An 18,587-nucleotide genomic window follows, 5' to 3' on the forward strand; every position below is an offset into this window, starting at 1 on the left:
TAAAAAACTTTAATATATGACAAGATGCCCAGTCTCACTCATAATAAAAGCAATACAAATTAAAACTGAGATACAATGTTTTTGCCTATCAGATTGGCAAAAATCCAACATACCCAGTTGGTGAGGCTGTAAGAGAACAGGCACTTTCTTATATTGATACAGTCCTTAGGAAAGCAATTTGGTACTATCTGTCAGATTTATGGATGTGTTTACCTTTTGGTCCAACAACCCCATTTCTAGCAATTTATTCTACAAATGGACCTACATATAAATATAATGGCTTACTTATAGGGTTATTCATTGCAGTATTCTTTGTAGTGATGTTAAGAAATACTCAAGTGTCCATCAGTGTGGGGCTGGTTAAATAGACTCTGCTACATCTGTGCAAGGGAACAAGGGACTGAGAGATTGAAGATGTTCTCAATGGACTAAAATGGAAAGATTCCTAAGAGATGATGTTCAGTGAAAAGTTAAGGCATACAGTGGTGAATGTTATATAAAAACCATTGCTGAGCACACAGGGCGTTTACTGTGCTGTGAATTCTTCACTGACACCCCATTTTCTGTGTCAGTGCATTGTCATCAGCGGAGAAAGTGGTTCTGGGAAGACGGAAAGTGCCCACCTGATTGTTCAGCATTTGACTTTCTTGGGAAAGGTATTGACCACCTGCTTTCTGTACTGTGGCTAGAAGTCTCTGCAGAGTAACTGCATGTTTTCTAAAGGATAGAAGTACTGGTCTTTATTAGGGGTTACATAAAAACATTCCATCTTTATTATGTTTGCCTCCTGATTGATAGCTAGGCCTCTTTAAGATGTCAGCATGTCCTTCTCCTTTCACGTGGTGAGGAGAACAATGCCAGCACAAATTTAGTAGATTATTGGCAATTAATTTTTCATGTTCTCAATGTAATACAAACATTTAGCCATTAAGTAGTAAAAGTGGTTAAACATTAGGAACAGGATCAGGGAGAGCCACTAAGGTGATTAAAGGATTGGAAAAGAGAAATCTTTGAGTGAAAGTTGAGGGAAATGGAAATTTTCAGCTTGGTGGAATGGACATGGAAGGAATGGCTTTAAAAATAGCCCAGCAGTTACTTACATGCAGAATTAGGGTATTATGAGACTAGGAATAAATTTAAGGAGTATTTTTTTTACAAATGAGGTTTATTGAATATTATAATGCTAACTGAGAAATGTTACGGGATCTCTTTATTTAAAATTCTTTCTAAATTCTTTGGGTATCTTATCTGTTAAGGGTTTTAAGAGAAGTGTGGCTGGTCATACAAACTGACCTCATCTAGCCTCATCTGATGCTTACACACCTGGGGAGTTGCTCGTCTGAGAAAACAGTGCTGGTGGTTGATGCTAATTTCCCCAAATGGAGTTTCTCCCAAAAGGATAAACATGAATTTTGTGGGCTGGGAGGGGTGCATGGCAGCTTTACTAGAGAAATGTTTCTGGAGGTTCCTCCTGACTGTTCTCTGTCTGGTACAGGCGAATAATGAGACCTTGAGAGAGAAAATTCTGCAAGTCAACTCTCTGGTGGAAGCCTTTGGAAATGCATGCACTGCCATCAATGACAATTCCAGCCGTTTTGGAAAATATCTGGAAATGATGTTTACACCAACTGGAGCTGTGATGGGGGCGAGAATCTCTGAATATCTCCTTGAAAAATCCAGAGTTATAAAACAGGCAGCGTAGGTGCACTATTTTATATCACTCTGGTTTTCCACTGCAGTGTAGACCAGGAGGCTTCAGGAATTTTAATGGCTCCATTCATCCTTGTTCTTAGCATCCCTGTCCCCCATCCCTCCCCTAGCCTCCCCAAGAGCAAGGGATTGTTTAAGCAAAGGATAAGTGATGATTTCTAACCTAAAAGATGTTTACAAGTGGAGTACAGAGCGCTGGGCTGGGTGGGATTACTTTGGGATAAGTATGCCCGTTTCTCCTGAATTTGTTTTACCAAGTAGGGTTTAACAATATTGTACATACTTTTAAAAATCATTAGGTCCCTTAAAATTGAGCTTGCCTATAAAAAACCCCAGAATATTCCACATGTTATTTTTTTCTCTAGATTGAGAGAGGAAAAATATATTTTGTTTTAAGAAGAGCAACATAGCAATAGTGATCAGTAGCATGGCCTGCTCTTGGTTCAGGTGCTGGCTCTGACATTTACTGTGTGACCTTGGGTATGTCACTTAACCTGTCTGTGCCTCATCTGTGATGTGAAGATGCTACTAGAGCTTATCTCAAATTGCTGTAAGGATTAGTGAGTTTGTTTATATAAACTTACTTTAAAAAGTACCCGGGTTGGTGTGTGTTATCAGAGAGTTAGCCACCTTTCCTATTATTATTATTATCTGTTGCAGGACACCAGACTTCCTCAGGAGCATGGCTCCATTCATGTAGTAATTGGTAATTATCTATTGAATTCCTGCTGTAGGCCAGTGCTGTGCTCCCTGCTGGGGTTGCAAGAGTAAACAAAATATGAAGTCCCCCTATTCATGAAGCTTGGAGTGGGCTTGGGATGGGAGGAGGGGGTTAGATCATAAGCATTAAACAAAAAAATAAACTTAAATGCAGAACAATTGTAATAAGTACCAGGAAGCAATGTAGGGTACTATAAAGGTAAAACAGGGGAAAGGGCATCTAACCTGGTCCAGGAAGAGAGGTCTCCCTGTGTAAGAGGGTCACTAGGAGTCAGCCAGTGAAGTGGGGACAGGAGGGGTGAGGCTAAGGCCCCATCACGCTGGGCTTTGGAACCAGGCTGAGGAACCTTATTCTAAAGGCAGTCGGAAGCCATTTAACGTTTTCAAGAAGGGAAGTCACAAAACCCAGTGTGCATTTTGAAATGATGGCTCTGGCTTCAAGGAGGCAAATGTACAGGAGGAGATACAAGAAGTACTATTGTACTGAGACCACTAGGAGGCTGTCAAATCCATGTGAGAGAGAGTGTGGCCTGGAATGAGGTGGTAGTGGTGGAGGTGGGGATGCGGAGGAGCTGATGAATCTGAGAGATCTTGTGCAACTAGGACCCATAGGACTTGTTGTAGATTAAGAACTCCAGCATCCTCTTTCATCATACCCTTGCAGAAAATTAAACAAATGCACAAAAGAATAGAATCAGTCATTTTAGCTTCCCTGTGACATCTTGATTAGTGTTTATGAGGTCCCCTACTTCTTTCTCCCCCAGTAGGGTGATCCTCAAGTTTAGGGAGCTACCTCTGACAGAATGGAAGCTATAGTTTTCTATGTTCAAATGTCAAGTGGTCGTTTACAGGATAATGTGAGGAGGGTTCCAGTCATAGCTGTATCATTTATTGTGTATGTCACTTTTTAATGTAACTATCCTTATGCCTTACTTTCCTCATATACAAAAAGGGCATAATAAAGCCAACCTCACAGGGCTGTTATGAGAATTAAATGTGGTAATGTGTGATTTATACCAAGTATAGAATCTGAAACATAACTGATACATAATAGGCCATAATTTATTATTATTATTAAATTTGGTCAGTGTGATAGCACTGATGAGGTAAAAGAGACTGAAGACACTGAATAAGGAGAAGATAGGTCCTGTTTCTCTGACCTTTCTGGTTCTGTCCTCCTCTGGGCACATGGTAGGATTCACCTTCTTGGTACCCTGTGGCTGAATATGGTCATGTGACCAGGTCTGGCAAATGAGAGTTTAATGGAAAGACCCTCCACAAAATGGTGGCTATTTCATCTGCCCGGGCCCATGGATGACTGTGATGGGCACAACCCCCCCCACCCCTGTTGGCCCTCAATAGATATGTACTCTGAGCAAGAAGTAAGCCTTTGTTGAGTTAAGCCACTAAGATCTTGGGATATTTGTTACTTCAATCAAATGTAGCCAATCCTGATATATTCAGGCATGAAAACCTATTGAATTTATGCTGGGATTGGTTGTTGCAGGAAAAGCTCAGAAGAACTGAGAACTAGAGGTATCTGCAAAAAACTATAGGAGGGTAAGAGCAAGATGGGTCAGCCATTGCCTGCACATTTGCCAGAGGTTAAAGAACAAGTGACAGTCATGCTGGGCACACCAGTTCAGAGAGCCCTGTAAAGGCTTTCTGCCTCAGTGAGTGGTGCTACCACCACCGGATGCCCAAATTAGAAACCCAGGAGGCAGCCTCCAGGTAGCTTTCCCTCCCCACCCTCATTCATTCTATCAGAACATTCTTTCAGTTGTTTTTCCAAAATATGCCTTTCAGCTTCCTCTTGTTCTCCATCATCACTGCCATTACCCTGTTTAAGCCACTCGCTCTCTCACCTGGCGCTCCTAATTGGTCTCCTTGTATCCATCTTAACTTCTTACAATTTAGTCACACATTTACAATTTAAAACGCTCAAAAAATTCTAATTGTATAATCGACAGAATCCTTGTTATGGCCTGAAGAGGCCGTGTGTGGGCTGGCCCTGCCCACCTGCCTGCCCACGTCTCACTAGCATTCTTTGGGTCCTACATGGATATCGTGCTCAGAGTCTTTGTGCATATGCTGCTGCTTCTCTTTGGAATGCTTGATCCCTTCTCTCTGGAGCTCCTTCCAGTCCCTTCTCTTGCTTCAAAGTTTGATTTTAGTGTTACTTCCTTTGAGAGTCCTTCCCTTGACTTGACATAAGTAGCCCTCATCCCCCAACGTTATTCATCTTTGCCCCTTGTTTCTTTCAAACTCTCATCACATGTTTCCTTGTTGATTCATCTAACTCCATCACTAGAAGGAAGTTCCAGAGGGCGTGAATCCTCTGAGTCCTGTATCCCTAACACCTGGTGCAGTGTCTGCCATGCTTGGCACTCAGTAAACTTATTAATTGAGAGAACAGATGGGTGAGAAATGGCCAGTAGAGGCATCTAGAATGCAGGGCGGAGTTAAGAATGCACCAGAGGAGCTTGGACAGGGTGAATAAGCAGAGGAAGACTAAGATTTCCAGGAGACTCTGAAGAAAATAATGGGGCCCATGTCACAGGTAGGGACAAGGAGCAGAAGGAAGACAGGATTTCTTTCCACAGAGCTAAGTGAGAATTTGCCATAATCCTAGGGCTTCAACAGAAGAGACTGTCCTCTTCCAAAAGAAAGAAAGGGAGTAGAGCAGGGCTTCTCAAACTATCTTTGCTGAAAGACTAGGTTTTTTTTTAATTAGTTCACAATCCGTTGTGAACTAATCCATTGTGAACTAATCCACTGTGAGCTAATGCCTTCATAAAATATAACAAACAAAATATAACAAACATGTTATCAGAAAAATGATCATACTCTTAGGCATCATGGCAATATCACTTACTATAAAATGTCTAGACATTTGCTTTCCAGTTCCTTATCTCATCATAAGCTGACCACAGTCCACAGACCAGACTTTGAGCAGCCTTGATCTGAAACAACCCTGACCAGCGTGCACAGCGGGAGACCAGGGGGACTGATGCATGTCATTTTGAATTGTATTTGAAAAAAATACCAAGTTTGAGAGAGTGGAGACCTTAGTTCTGGGACCAGTTCCCCTCCCTAACTTGCTTCCTGTCTTGGGCTTCAGTAAAATAGGGAGTTCAGCTGATTTCTCTAAACTGGGTATCGCTGTCTCTGAAGCAACATGGGCTACAAACAGAAGAGGTGTGGCACAGGTTCATAGTCATTTGGTCTGGAATAGAAAGGTCCCTAAACATGTGTAACTTGAGCTGTTACCTATACATGTTCCATTCTCTAAGACTTCCTTCTGCATATAGTAAACATGAGTGTTTAATAGTGTGACACTGTGGCAACTACTACACTAATCCTATCACTGTTACTATTCTGTAATTGGGATGGAACGTACCTAATTGCCTGTAAATGCAAATTTGATACAGAATATTTTGCACAGAAAGGAAATGGTATGAATTATTGGGAGTAGGGAAGCCCAGAATATGTTATTAGTAATGTTCCTTCCCCCTTTCTTCCAGAGGAGAGAAAAATTTTCACATATTTTACTATATCTACACTGGTCTTTATCACCAAAAGAAACTTTCTGAATTTAGACTTCCTGAGGAAAAGCCTCCTAGGTAAGTGTCAGGGGTTTTAGTTGTTAATTTTTAATGAATATACAACTAGAAATTGATAAAACTTTTAAGGAGAGCTATTCTTCTAACTGGACACTCAATCTCTTTAGCCGAAACACCCACAAGAAATGGCAGGAACTACATCTCCCTTTGAATTTTCTAGAAAGTTCAAAAACTCAGTTGCAGCCATTTTATTCAGCCATGTACACCATTATTTCATCACAGTATTAGACTGTAAGGGAAATGACCTTGCAAAAAAAAAATGCCCAATGATGTCCTGGTGTTTGGGATGCCATTTGCCAAGTCAGTGCTGATTCTGTTTGGTCATACTCCTTGTAGGTACATAGCTGATGAAACTGGAAGGGTGATGCATGACATAACTTCCAAGGAGTCTTACAGAAGACAATTTGAAGCAATTCAGCATTGCTTCAGGATTATAGGGTTCACTGACAAGGTAAGTGATTGTTAGAAAAGAAGGATACTCAAGTGTTAATATTCTTGGACAATGTGAGCGAAGATGTGAATGTTCTAACTTGGGGCAGGATGGTTGCTTTTCAAACACCATGCTGGTCAGGTGGGACCCAAGGACCAGAAACATTATCGTCACCTGAGAGCTTGTTAGAAATGTGAACTCTTGGGTCTAACCAAGAATGGCTGTATCAGAATCTGCATTTTAGTAAGATGTACGGGTGAACATTAAAACAGAAGTACTGTTGTAAGTGCCATGTGCCTATGACTTGCTATCACTGTCATCAGTTCACTCCAGCTGTGACAGCCGACACCAAAACAATACTGCTCTTTCCTGAGTTGGGGTTGTTCCAACCATTGAAGTGAATTGTGTAGTAGGGGTTCAGGAATATGTAGGTTTCACCCAACCCACAGAAATATATTTATACAAGTAGTTTTCCTTGTGCCTCTAGACAAATTCAACCCTTTCAACTTTCTTGCAGTCACTTCCTTCTCCATGGTGCACAGTTGCACATTATTAACTGCAGCTCTAAGTACAGTGCTGTTCTTATCACAGCAGGTACAGGATGTCTCTATTAAATATATGCCAGGGGTGACAGAAAATATTTATAACCCTAGGCTCAAATATTACTGTGTGATAACGTTCATGTCATAATTGCTGGGCTTCATGCCATCAATTTTGTAAAATATACAGATTCTTTTGCTTTTCCAACAGAGGAGGTGAATGATTAGGAGGTAGGTGAGAGTATTTAAATCTTCAGGGATTAGATTACAAGACAGTCAAGTTACCCTGGGACAGCCACTCTGGATAAAGGATTGCTTTTGTAATCCAATGAGTTTGGCCAGCCCTTTCCTCCCCAGCATGGTTGATTTTAGTCATAATAATACCTTTCTTCTTTCTAGCCAGCTGTTAATTTTCTCTGTCAGCCTCCCACAGACTTTAAACTGACAGACAGTGGAAAATCCCAAAGGTCAGGTAAAAATAGAAATATATTTCCCCTGGCTCCTCAGAAGAGAGCAATTAAACAGGTTCCAGCATTATTAAAGGACCTTCATGGTTATTAATATATAGTACTGGTTGTTATCAAAGATGCATCACCAGAAGAGTCAGTGTTTGGTGGAGAGAGTTGTAGGGCCGTTTAAAGTCACCTAGGTCATGTCAGAGTGTTTAGGGACATAGTTCCTTAAAAGGTTACAGGAACAATAGAGAACTCAGCTGTAGGGTTGATATTTTGCTTTCGGTGAGTACAATGATGGCTGTAGGATGCTGTGAAGAGATTGGTCCTAGCTCTAAAGGAAAGTATTTAATATCGGCACTGTTCTCATGCTAGAAATGTACTGCAAATAATGTTAAGATAACAAATTAAAACAAAAGATTAAATATGCTAAGTATGTATTTGTGAAGTAAGCAATCCCTAACATCTGTGGGAAGAAAGTGTAGTAGAAATGACTGCATGAATAGATATGAAAAGAAGGATATGTAGAATGTGGTAAACATTTTAAATTTGTGCCTGGTCTGGACTGTTAAATGAATAATTAGATTGTAATTATGTATATGTGTGTATATTCACCATGTCCTATGTTAATTCATACTGGAAATAGACATAATTTTTGTCATTTAGCAACCTTGGTAATGGAAGGAACAGGCTGGATTTTATCTTTCTGATCCTAAATTCTTTGGTTATATATTTGTCTCTGTCTCTACAGACAGCCTGTACTGCTGAATTGACTCAGTTTGCTTTATGTTTATAAACTCAAATTAGTTTGACTAATTGAGAAACATTCAGTTGAAAGTAGTCAGGCAGCAGATGCCAACAGAACTTTCTCTTAAGTTTTTCTGAGGGACATTTCTAGACAGAGCTTAAATGAACTGGTCAATTTAATAAAAATTAAGGTCACTGTCCTCTCTTTTAATGCTATTAATTCCCTGCAGGGAGCCCTTCAGTTTTCCTTAAGCCCTTAGAGCAAAATTATAAGTAACAGAAACCTTAGTGTGAACACAGGAGCTTGAATTTTAATTCTAGGACAAGGCTGAAAATATCTGAAAGAACACTTGACCCTAGGTTTATTGTAAAGAAATTTCTCTGGTGTAAGGAGTCTTCGAATAACATTGATTATTCCTTGTGGAGGGGTGGGGTGACGGGGTGGGGCTTAAACCTAAAACCCTATTGTGAAGATCATTGCTTTTCTACTCTTATTTTTTAATTAAACCATACTATTTTTGTTTAATATTGTGCTTGTCTTGCTGCTATATGAATTATCATAACATATTAAATAAATTGAGTTTTAGATATGTTTATATGGAATACTACATGAAGATTTTTTTGGCAGATTATCTGTGATGGTCAAGATGGGACTTCTACTGCAGATCCCTTGGTGAAGTGGTTAGAGAGACGTCTTTGAGATTAGGGCAGTTTTTTTCCCCTTTCTTCAAAACAGATTATGAGCTGGGAGAGTACTGCTGAGAATAGACTGAAGGTTATTTGTTAAAATGTAAATTGGGGGTTGAGGATTTCTAGTGTCTTAATGCCAGACTACAGGACTTAACCATTGACTTAATTTTTTTTTTGAAGTATGGTTGATTTACAATGTTGTGTTAGTTTCTGGTGTACAGAATAGTGGTTCAGTTTTATATATAATATATATGTATATAATTTTTCATATTCTTTCCATTATAGGCTATTATAAGATATTGAATATAGTTCCCTGTGCTATACAATAGGACTTTGTTATTTATCTATTTTGTATATAGTAGTTTGTATCTGCGAATGTTAAATTCCTAATTTATCCCTCCCCTCTCCCTTCCCTTTGGTAGCCATAACTTTGTTTTCTTTGTCTCTGTGATTCTTTTTGTTTTATAAATAAGTTCATTTGTGTCACTTTTTAGATTCCACATATAAGTGATATCATATGATTGTCTTTCTCTGATTTACTTCACTTAATATGATAATCTCTAGGATCATCCATATTGCTGCAAATGGCATTGTTCATTATTTTTTATGGCTGAGTAGTATTCCATTGTATTATAAACTACATTTTCTTTATCCATTATCTGTTGACAGACATCTGAGTTGCTTCCATGTCTTGGTTATTGTAAATAGTGCTGCTATGAACATTGAGGTGCAAGTATCTTTTGAATTAGAGCTTTCTCCATTTGTATGCTCAGGAGTGGGATTGCTGGATCATTTGCAAGTCTATTTTTAGTTTTTTAAGGACTCTTCATAGTGTTTTCCATAGTGGCTACACCAGACCACATTCCCATAAAGAGTATAGGAAGATTCCCTTTTCTCCATATCCTCTCAGCATTTATCATTTGTGGGCTTTTTAATGATGGTCATTCTGACTGGTATGAGGTGGTGCATCATTGTAGTTTTGATTTGTATTTCTCTGATAATTAACAATACTGAGCATCTTTTTGTATGCCTATTGGCCACCTGTATGTCTTCTTTGGAGAAAAATCTATTTAGGTCTTCTGCCCATTTTTGGATTGAGTTGTTGTTGTTGTTGTTGTTGTTGAGCTGTATGAGCTGTTTGTACATTTTGGAAATTAAGCCCTTGTCAGTCATGTCATCTGCCAATATTTTCTCCCATTCCATAGGTTATCTTCATTTTGTTTATGATTTTCTTTGCTGTGCAAAAGCTTGTAAGTTTGACTAGGTTCTGTTTGTTTATTTTTGCTTTTGTTTCTGTTATCTTGGGAGACTAACCTAGGAGAACATTACTACAATTTATGTCAGAAAATGTTTTGCCTATGTTCTCTTCTAGGAGATTTATGGTGTCCTGTCTTATGTTTAGTCATTAAGCCATTTGAGTTTATATTTGTGTATGGTGTGAGGGAGTGTTGTAACTTCATTGATTTATATGCAACTGTCCAGCTTTCCCAACACCACTTGCTGAAGAGACTGTCTTTTCTCCATTGTGTATTCTTGCCTCCTTTGTTGAAGATTAGCTGATGGTAGTTGTGTGAGTTTATTTCTGGACTCTCTGTTATGTTTCATTGATCCATATGTCTTTTTTTTAATGCCAATACCATGCTGTTTTGATTACTTTAGCTTTGTGGTATTGTCTGAAATCTGGCTCCAACTTTGATCTTTTTCCTCATTATTGCTTTGGTTATTCTGGATCTTTTGTGATTCCATATAAATTTTAGGATTATTTGTTTTAGTTCTGTGAAAAATGTCCTAGGTAATTTGATAGGGATCTCATTAAATCTGTAGATTGCTTTGGGTAATATGGCCATTTTAACAGTATTAATTCTTCCAACCCAAGAGCATGGGATATCCAGTTCTTTAAACCACCTTCAGTTTCCTTTATCAGTGTTTTATAGTTCTCAGCATGTATTTTACACTTTATTGATGTATGATTGACATGCAAAAAATTTTTTTAAACTGATCACTGACTTTTAAGATACAAATATTGTTAGGCTCTGAAAAGGGAACTGAATGAAGGCATTGGAATAGAGGCTATAAGGAAGAAGGCCCTTCAGCTGGGCCTAATGTAGTGCTTTGGGCACAAGTGGTAAAAAACTAAAGACTTATTGAAAAAGGAGCAAGGTAAAGAGAGACTGAGAGGGCAGGTAAACTCCTAGGGAGATACCAGGGACACAGCTGTGTGAGATGCCCGTGATCCTGGCTGGGGGCAGTTTCCTTACATCAGCTCCAGGCTAACAGAGGAAACCAAGGTTCTTCTTGACTTCCCCCTTAGTCTCAACTTTATGGAGAGAATTTCTACCTCAGTGAAAGGAATATGGTCTGAGAAAAAGAGAGAAGTCAAGACCATACATCCTGAATAGGGCTTTGGTGGAGAAATGCTCTTCCTTCCCCCACTTTTGCTGATTAGTGATGAAACTGAGTTCATACACATCAATGGTGAACTGGGGAGCCTATCTGGAGTGATTAGTCTTCTTGATTTTTTAAAAAATTAAAAAAATTTTTTCTTTAATTTTTTAAAAAAATTTTCCTGAGTGAGGTGATTCCATTTTATCATATAGAAAATTGGAAACTGGTAAGAGAACTGCATAACAAGATTCTGTTGGAAAGGCAGGGATGCCAGAAAAGGGTCCAAAGCTAGAGATGAGGCCAGAGAGAATAAACAAAGTGAAAAATCCCTCCCAGGCCGGCTGTGGGGAGGAGAGGAGAGACGCTGGATTAAGAAGTGCTGGGGAGCCAGGAGCCATCCCACAGATGGACGCACTGCTGATTGAACTCTACCACTGTATAGGTCATGTTTTGACCTGAACACAAGAGTGCATGTAGATTCTTAGGCCAGAAAGGAAGAACTAATTAACCCAAGGGTAGGACTAAAGACCACTGGAATAGCCTGGACATGGAGCATAGAGGGCACTGTAAGGCTGGTGTGTCCATAATGAGGTAAGCGGTGGACACCGCTTCTCGAGTTTCTTTCTCTGAACCAAGAAAGGAAACTCAGCCTACCGTTAACTTCAGTCTTTTGCACAGTGCTTGAACCCCAAAGTTTTTGCTGAAGGTTATGGATAGTCTTCCTCTGTAAAAGAGGAAATGTCTGAGCATTGTGCTGAAGAGGATGTTGCCAAAGATGCGACGGGGTGAGATGCTGGTCTCAAGGGGGTGGTCTTTGCCTGCCATTTCCTTTGGGGACGATCACCTGAGTGGTGAAATGCCTGGAAGCCTTATTCTGGGAGGTTTCATAGCTTGTATGGTTATACATGGTATATGTGTGTGTGTTTTAATTAGAGGAAATACTTTTTCCCCCTAAGTATATTGAGAGTTTTAGACAGGCTCCTGAGATAACCGGGTATAGAAATCACAGAGAACTCACTGCTGTGGAGTCTGTTTCACTCTCTGGGATCTGCTGCTGTGGGAAGTCGCTGGTTGCATTCTGCAAGCCTCACCCTGTATTGATCAAGGTAATGAGGTTCTGTCATGTTAAATCCAGGCTAGTCCCAGAAAGCCCATTTGGTAGATGTTCTCCTTAGCTGCTCTTAAGTTGTGTGATTAAAACAGTGATTCTTGAAGTCAGAAACATGACATCTTGCCTTTGATTTAGAAGTTTGAAGAACATTATTTATGTGTAGGAGAAGCCCAGTTTAAAATCCTCATTTGTCTTTGTAGCATTATTGGGTATCCAGCAGATGTCACTATTACAGTCTGTGTTCAGTTTTTTGGGCTTTACTGAGTAATGTTTTCGGGAAGGCTCCATTTGGAGACAGTGCTTTATCAATGGCCTAATGACAGTTCTTATTTGTTTGCTGCTGTGTCTAATACTAAATCAAGTTGCCTGCCTGAGTATTTTTTTGTAGAAGTGCTTTTCACTCTAAACATAGGATGCAGACATTTTCTGGCTATATATTTTATTTTTCACTTATAGGATATGCAACTGTTTGAATACATAAATGTACTATCTTTTTTTTACCGTTAATACTACCTATATATTCCACTTTCAATATAGAAAAAGTACTTTGATCGTTTGAACCATTTTTACCCACATGACTTTTGATTTTGCCAATTTTGTGAAGTTTTTTCCCCCACATTAACCCAGTTCTTCTACAATTCAATTCAGTTCTGACACTGTCTGTCTGGAATTAGTGTCAGATTGTACAAGTTAGGGGCTTAGTCCCACAAGACTGCCCCCACCTCAGACACCAATTGCCAGTCCCAGGATTCTCCTATTTCTGATGCACCAGCTATAAATTAGGGCTTCCCAATACCGCTTCCTCAGGTTCAGTAATTTGCTAGAAGGTCTCAGAACTCAGGAAAACAGTATACTTACTATTACTGGTTTATTATAAAGGATTCAGCTCAGGAACAGACAAATGGAAGAGATTCATAGGGTCAGGTATTGGGAGAGAGGGCATCACCTCCTCTCACCACCTTCATGTGTTCAGCAACAGAAGTGCTCTGAACCTTGTCAATTAGGAGTTCTAATAGAGGCTCTATTTCGTATGCATGGCTGATTAAGTCATTGCTTATTGCTTATTAACTCAATCTGCAGCCCCTGTCCCCTCCCCTCCTCCATGAGGGAGTCCAAGATTTGGCTAAAAGTTCCAACCCTTTAATAATGTGGTTGGTTCCTCTGGCAACCAGCACCCCTCCCCCATCCTCAGAGAGTCATCTCATTAGCACAAACTCAGGAGTAGTTGAAAGGGGCTTGTTATGAATAACAAAGGATACTCTTGACACCCCTATCATTCAGAAGATTCCAAGGGTCCTAGAAGCTCTTGTGCCAAAAGTTGTTGTGAAGATCAAGTAGATATATTTCTTATCACAACATCACAAATAATTTCCAGTGAGTCTTTCAGTATAGTTCCTGATCTCATTCGTAATGTATACGCCATCATTTAATTTCAAAATGTTCTAGTGAACCATCAACTATTTCATAAAAGCTATATTCAAAAGAGGTTAAGGAAGTATCTCCTCTCTTTTTTTGAAGAAAGAACCATACCTGAATTTGGGAGCTGATATTAGTTAGGGTGAAATTCTAAAAATGACTTAAAGAACAAAAAAGATCAGTTCTCTCTAATGCAAGCATCCCAAGGTAAGAGGTTCAGGTTGCCAGACATCTCTGTTCCATCCAGTCATTGGTCTCAGGTATCCTAATCAATGGCACGGTTGAGGCTGGGTTTCTGGAGTTCCGGCAGCAATAGTGGGAAAGAAAGCATGGAGGAGGCAGGCTCCCTTCCATAAGGCCAGGCCTGGAAGTGATCCACATCATTGTGTGTGTTCCTTCATTAAGAGTTTAGTTACACGGCCACCCCTAACTGCAAGTGAGGTTTAGAAATTTGTTTGTGTGCCCAGGAAAGATGTGAGGATGGGCATTGGTGGACAACTAGCAGGTTCCACCCCAGTGCTAGTAGTTCATTGGTTTGAATGGCAATGACCAAACATGGCTATCAATGTCCTTTTCAGGAAGTGCACTCAGTGTACAGAATTTTGGCTGGGATTTTGAATATTGGAAACATTGAGTTTGCAGCTATTTCTTCTCAACATCAGACTGATAAAAGTGAGGTGCCCAATGCTGAAGCCTTGGAAAATGGTAATTATTTGATGCTTTGCACTGTGAGTTGCCAAAGTACATGTTTCTTTCGCTTTGGTAGTTTTTCAGGACTCTAAAATACAGTGTGCTATTGCTAGTCCTATTGGCTCTGGGGTTTTTCACTAACCAGTATTTCCTAGAGGCTATTTTATAGAACGTCAGGGGTTTTTTTCCACAAACTACAAATAGATGTTCTTCAGAAAAGAATTCTGTAGTGGGTAACTTTGGGCAGTGATTCTCAACAGTGGCTGCTTTGGAAAATCATACACAAATTTTTCAAAAAAATGCAGGAGGTCAGACCTCACTCTAAATTCACTGAATCAGCATCTGCAGGGGATAAAGCAGCCACCTATTTATTTTTAAAGTTCCACAGGTGATAATGGTGGCCCAAGGAATAAGAATTCTGAGTTAGAAAAAAACCAGATTTAAATAGATACCTTTTGTATTAAACCGTAGCACTTTTTCGTGGCCTTTAGTATACTAATGTGCTTTGTGACTCTCTAAGAGCAAATGGTAGTCTCCAGCAGTTGCTCCAACTAATTTGACCACGACTACCTCCTTCCACATTTTTCCATCTAACACCTGTGAAAGGCTCTTACAAGTTTGGGAGGTACTGCTTCAGTCTAGGTGCTTTGGGGATTAAGGACGGGGCTTGTTTATCCCAGAACCTGAAGTGCTGGGGATAGAGCCTGACACGTAGCAGATGTAGAATAAATGCTGGCTGGCTGGATGAATGGATGGATGGATAGATGACTACATCTTCTCGTGTCATCTTTACCCTCTGTTCTAGCTGCCTCCGTTCTCTGCATCAGCCCTGAAGAGCTCCAAGAGGCCCTCACTTCACACTGTGTGGTCACCCGGGGTGAGACCATCGTCCGCGCCAACACTGTTGACAGGGCCGCAGACGTCCGAGATGCCATGTCCAAAGCCTTGTATGGGAGGCTCTTCAGCTGGATCGTAAATCGCATCAATACACTCTTGCAGCCAGACAAAAACATATGGCAAGTTCTCCCGGGGAGCAGAGGCCTTAAGGAGGGCTGTCACCGGCCCAGGTCTATCATAGAGTTTGCAAAAGGAAGCATTTGGTCCTCTCTTGAGTTTCTTTTAGTGAAGCTCTCAGGCTATCTCCTTTAAGAGACACAGTGGGATCCAGGAGAGCCATAGCATTTATACCTGAAAGGCACATGATTGACGGAGCCATTATATGTTGAAGAGAACAGGCTTGGCTGGGAGCTGGGCAAACTGGGTGTGCGTCCAAGCTCCACAGCTTAATCAGTGCTTGTTCTAAGTTACAGTTTCCTCATCTGTAAAGTGAGGATAATGCCCTCCTCATGGTGGTGTTTTTAGAGTCAACTGAGACAGTTCATGAAAAGTGTTAAAGAATAGTATCTCACGTCATTACTACCACTTTTTCTTTGATAAGTAAGCATCAGTGTTTCTGGAGTGTGGAAGAATTAGCTACATCAAATTCTAAAAAGTCTTCTACCAGCTAAGCTTTGTGGGTGGGCAAGTGGAAGAATGAACGAGCAGCAGCCCCAGCCCCTTCAAACAGAGTGGTTCCTCTTTAATCTCTCTATAGGTGGAGCTTCTGAGGAAGATGTGAAAGGATTCTACTGCCTTAAAAAAAGAATTTGGCAGTACTGTTGAGAGACTCAAGGAGCAAATGGTTTAAGACTCAGTTTCCCCCTCACAGGTGGCAGGATACTGCTTTCCCTGAGTGGCTGCAAGTGTTGATAAAGACGCGGGCACATACCTTCTCACTGTCCTGAGATGGCTGTCTCCTCCCCTAAGAGGTTTTCTTCTCTCTCATGCAGCGCTGCTGACGGTGGTATGAATGTGGGGATCTTGGATATTTTTGGATTCGAGAACTTTCAGAGGAATTCATTCGAGCAGCTCTGCATAAACATTGCCAATGAGCAAATCCAGTACTATTTCAATCAGCACGTTTTTGCTCTCGAGCAGGTAACAGTGAACTCTGAAGTCACGAACTCAATGGGGAAGGCGTCTGCAGGTTGCCCAGAGTTTGAAGCAGAAACCCTGTTAGTCAGGCTAACAGGTCAAAGACTCTTAAAAAAAAAATAACTGGTGAGGCCATCCTGTCAAAATAAATCGGCAGTCTAAATTTAGTCTGAAAAAAAGAGGTCTCCATTTCTATGGAAAGGTACATTTCCTCACTTGAATGAAGCTGGTGACAAGCCAATTATTTAAATGTTGTTTCCAAACTGTTTCATGTGCATTGCCCAAAATGCTACATTCTCTTCTACTTTATTTAACTAAAAATATCTATGATCATGCCTGAAATAACACAGGATGATCTTGAATTCGAGATACAGGTGCTTGTTGTTCTTAACTCCAAAACTGGCCACCCTGTCCCCTGTCTCCTGCACACCAGGTCCCACAGGAAGTGGATGGATATTTTCAGGGAGGAGTAAGATCTGTTCTTGGTTTTTTCAAAAAGAAAGTCTTTCACCGTAAGTTTAATGATAAATAAAACCAGGTGTGAAGCTAGTGGACCCAAAGTCTAGGGGCCCTTCTCCTCCACCCCAATCCATACCCCAAACCCAAGGCTCTCCATTATGAAGTAGTTGCAATAACTGAACATTCTGACCAAGCCCCTTGTTTTAATGCAGGAGTGAGGACACACAAACTGGACTGTGATGAAATAAACACAAAGACGTGGACTGAAAATACCAGTATTGGTTTTATCACTGGAACTGGATAAATCCATATTACACTCCTCTCCCTGCCCACCTTGTACAAAACTAGACCTACAAAACTAGACCTTGTTTCAGTCCAGGTCACTTCCATTTATTTTCTCAGGAAATCTGGAGGTTTTCTAGTTTTTTAGTCTGAGAGGATTCCTTTGCAGGAGATAGAAGTTTGCTTTCTTCCTGGTTTCAACTATACTTGTCACCAAAATAAAATTTTTCCAGCTTCCTTTTCTTTCTACACCAGTTTCTAAATTATGAGTTAGCAAGTCAGTGTTTGGGAGAGAGAGAGCCATCTCTTCTGTTGCCAGCTTTAGCTGCCTGCCCCAGGCCACCCTTAGGTCAGACTGAAACCCAAAGCTCCAACAGTGTTCTATGCAGAAGAGTCCTTTACTATTCACATAAAGTCCTTTACTACTCACCCTGTTCAGAGTTGCCAGACACAGAAAGTGCATGCAGGCTGGTGGTCCCTAGGCCAGTTTTGGGCTGGAGAGAGTCACAATCCATTTCCTTCCAGATGGAATATCAGAATGAGGGTATTGACGCCACACCCGTGGAGTATGAGGACAATCGCCCACTCTTGGATATGTTCCTCCAGAAACCCCTGGGACTGCTTGCACTGTTGGATGAGGAGAGTCGGTTTCCCCAAGCAACTGACCAGACCCTGGTTGGTAGGTACTTTTTGGAAAAGGCTTATACGTGCAGAAGAGAACTTGGCTACTTGGCTCATGTCATCAAATGAGTGTGGTTTAAGGAATCTTTCCTGTGTACTTAGGCCACCCAGTGATTGTGAAAATACAGACCCTGCTTTTAATGAATGAAAATGTTCAGCAAATGTCCTGGTAGAATTTTGTGTCATCAAGCAAACTCGTCACCATCTGTCAAACCCTCTCACTTTCCTATTTCTGCAAATGGAAATACCTTTGCCCTGTGTCAATGTCATTTTACACCTTCTGCTCCCTTATTTCTTATAACCAGTACAGAATTTTACCCCCCTCCACACCTTTTTCATGCCCTTCTCTCATGTCTCTACCTGGACCCCCATCCATCTCTAGTCCAACTTTGTATAAAAGCCCCTTCTAGTCTCCTGGCTTCCAGGTCATATTATACCCCTCCTCCCAGCTCATTTTTCTTCCTAAAGCCACCTTTTCATTTGGGTTACCATTATCTATGGAGTGATGATAAAACACCTCCTCCCGGTATTAAACGCCCTCTCTACTCTACCTGTGCTCCTCTTGACCTTCACCTCCTCCTCCTTGAATCTTCAATGTTGGACATGATCCTATCTCTCACTTATATTATGAGATCCTTGAGCCACAAGACCGCAGTCTTCGCATGCCTTTACTACTGA

At 40.6% G+C, this 18,587-nt stretch overlaps 1 protein-coding gene across 8 annotated transcripts in view; it reads left to right on the top strand.

Moving 5' to 3' along the window:
- The window catches only part of MYO3B (myosin IIIB), a 427,394-nt gene that overhangs the window by 232,052 nt on the left and 176,755 nt on the right, over window positions 1-18,587 (top strand). For all 8 annotated transcript variants that reach the window (XR_012072650.1, XM_072961115.1, XM_072961116.1 and 5 more), the window contains 8 exons: window positions 573-656; window positions 1,496-1,698; window positions 5,955-6,053; window positions 6,390-6,504; window positions 14,402-14,528; window positions 15,319-15,529; window positions 16,343-16,490; window positions 17,754-17,907. Coding sequence is in view for 7 of the 8 variants with exons in the window: in XM_072961115.1 (XP_072817216.1) it covers window positions 573-656; window positions 1,496-1,698; window positions 5,955-6,053; window positions 6,390-6,504; window positions 14,402-14,528; window positions 15,319-15,529; window positions 16,343-16,490; window positions 17,754-17,907 (1,141 nt within the window). In the remaining variant the exon portion in view is untranslated. The remainder of the gene's footprint in view (window positions 1-572; window positions 657-1,495; window positions 1,699-5,954; window positions 6,054-6,389; window positions 6,505-14,401; window positions 14,529-15,318; window positions 15,530-16,342; window positions 16,491-17,753; window positions 17,908-18,587) is intronic.

The sequence above is a fragment of the Vicugna pacos genome, chromosome 5 (genome assembly GCF_048564905.1).
Source record: "Vicugna pacos chromosome 5, VicPac4, whole genome shotgun sequence".
Lineage (NCBI taxonomy): Eukaryota > Metazoa > Chordata > Mammalia > Artiodactyla > Camelidae > Vicugna > Vicugna pacos.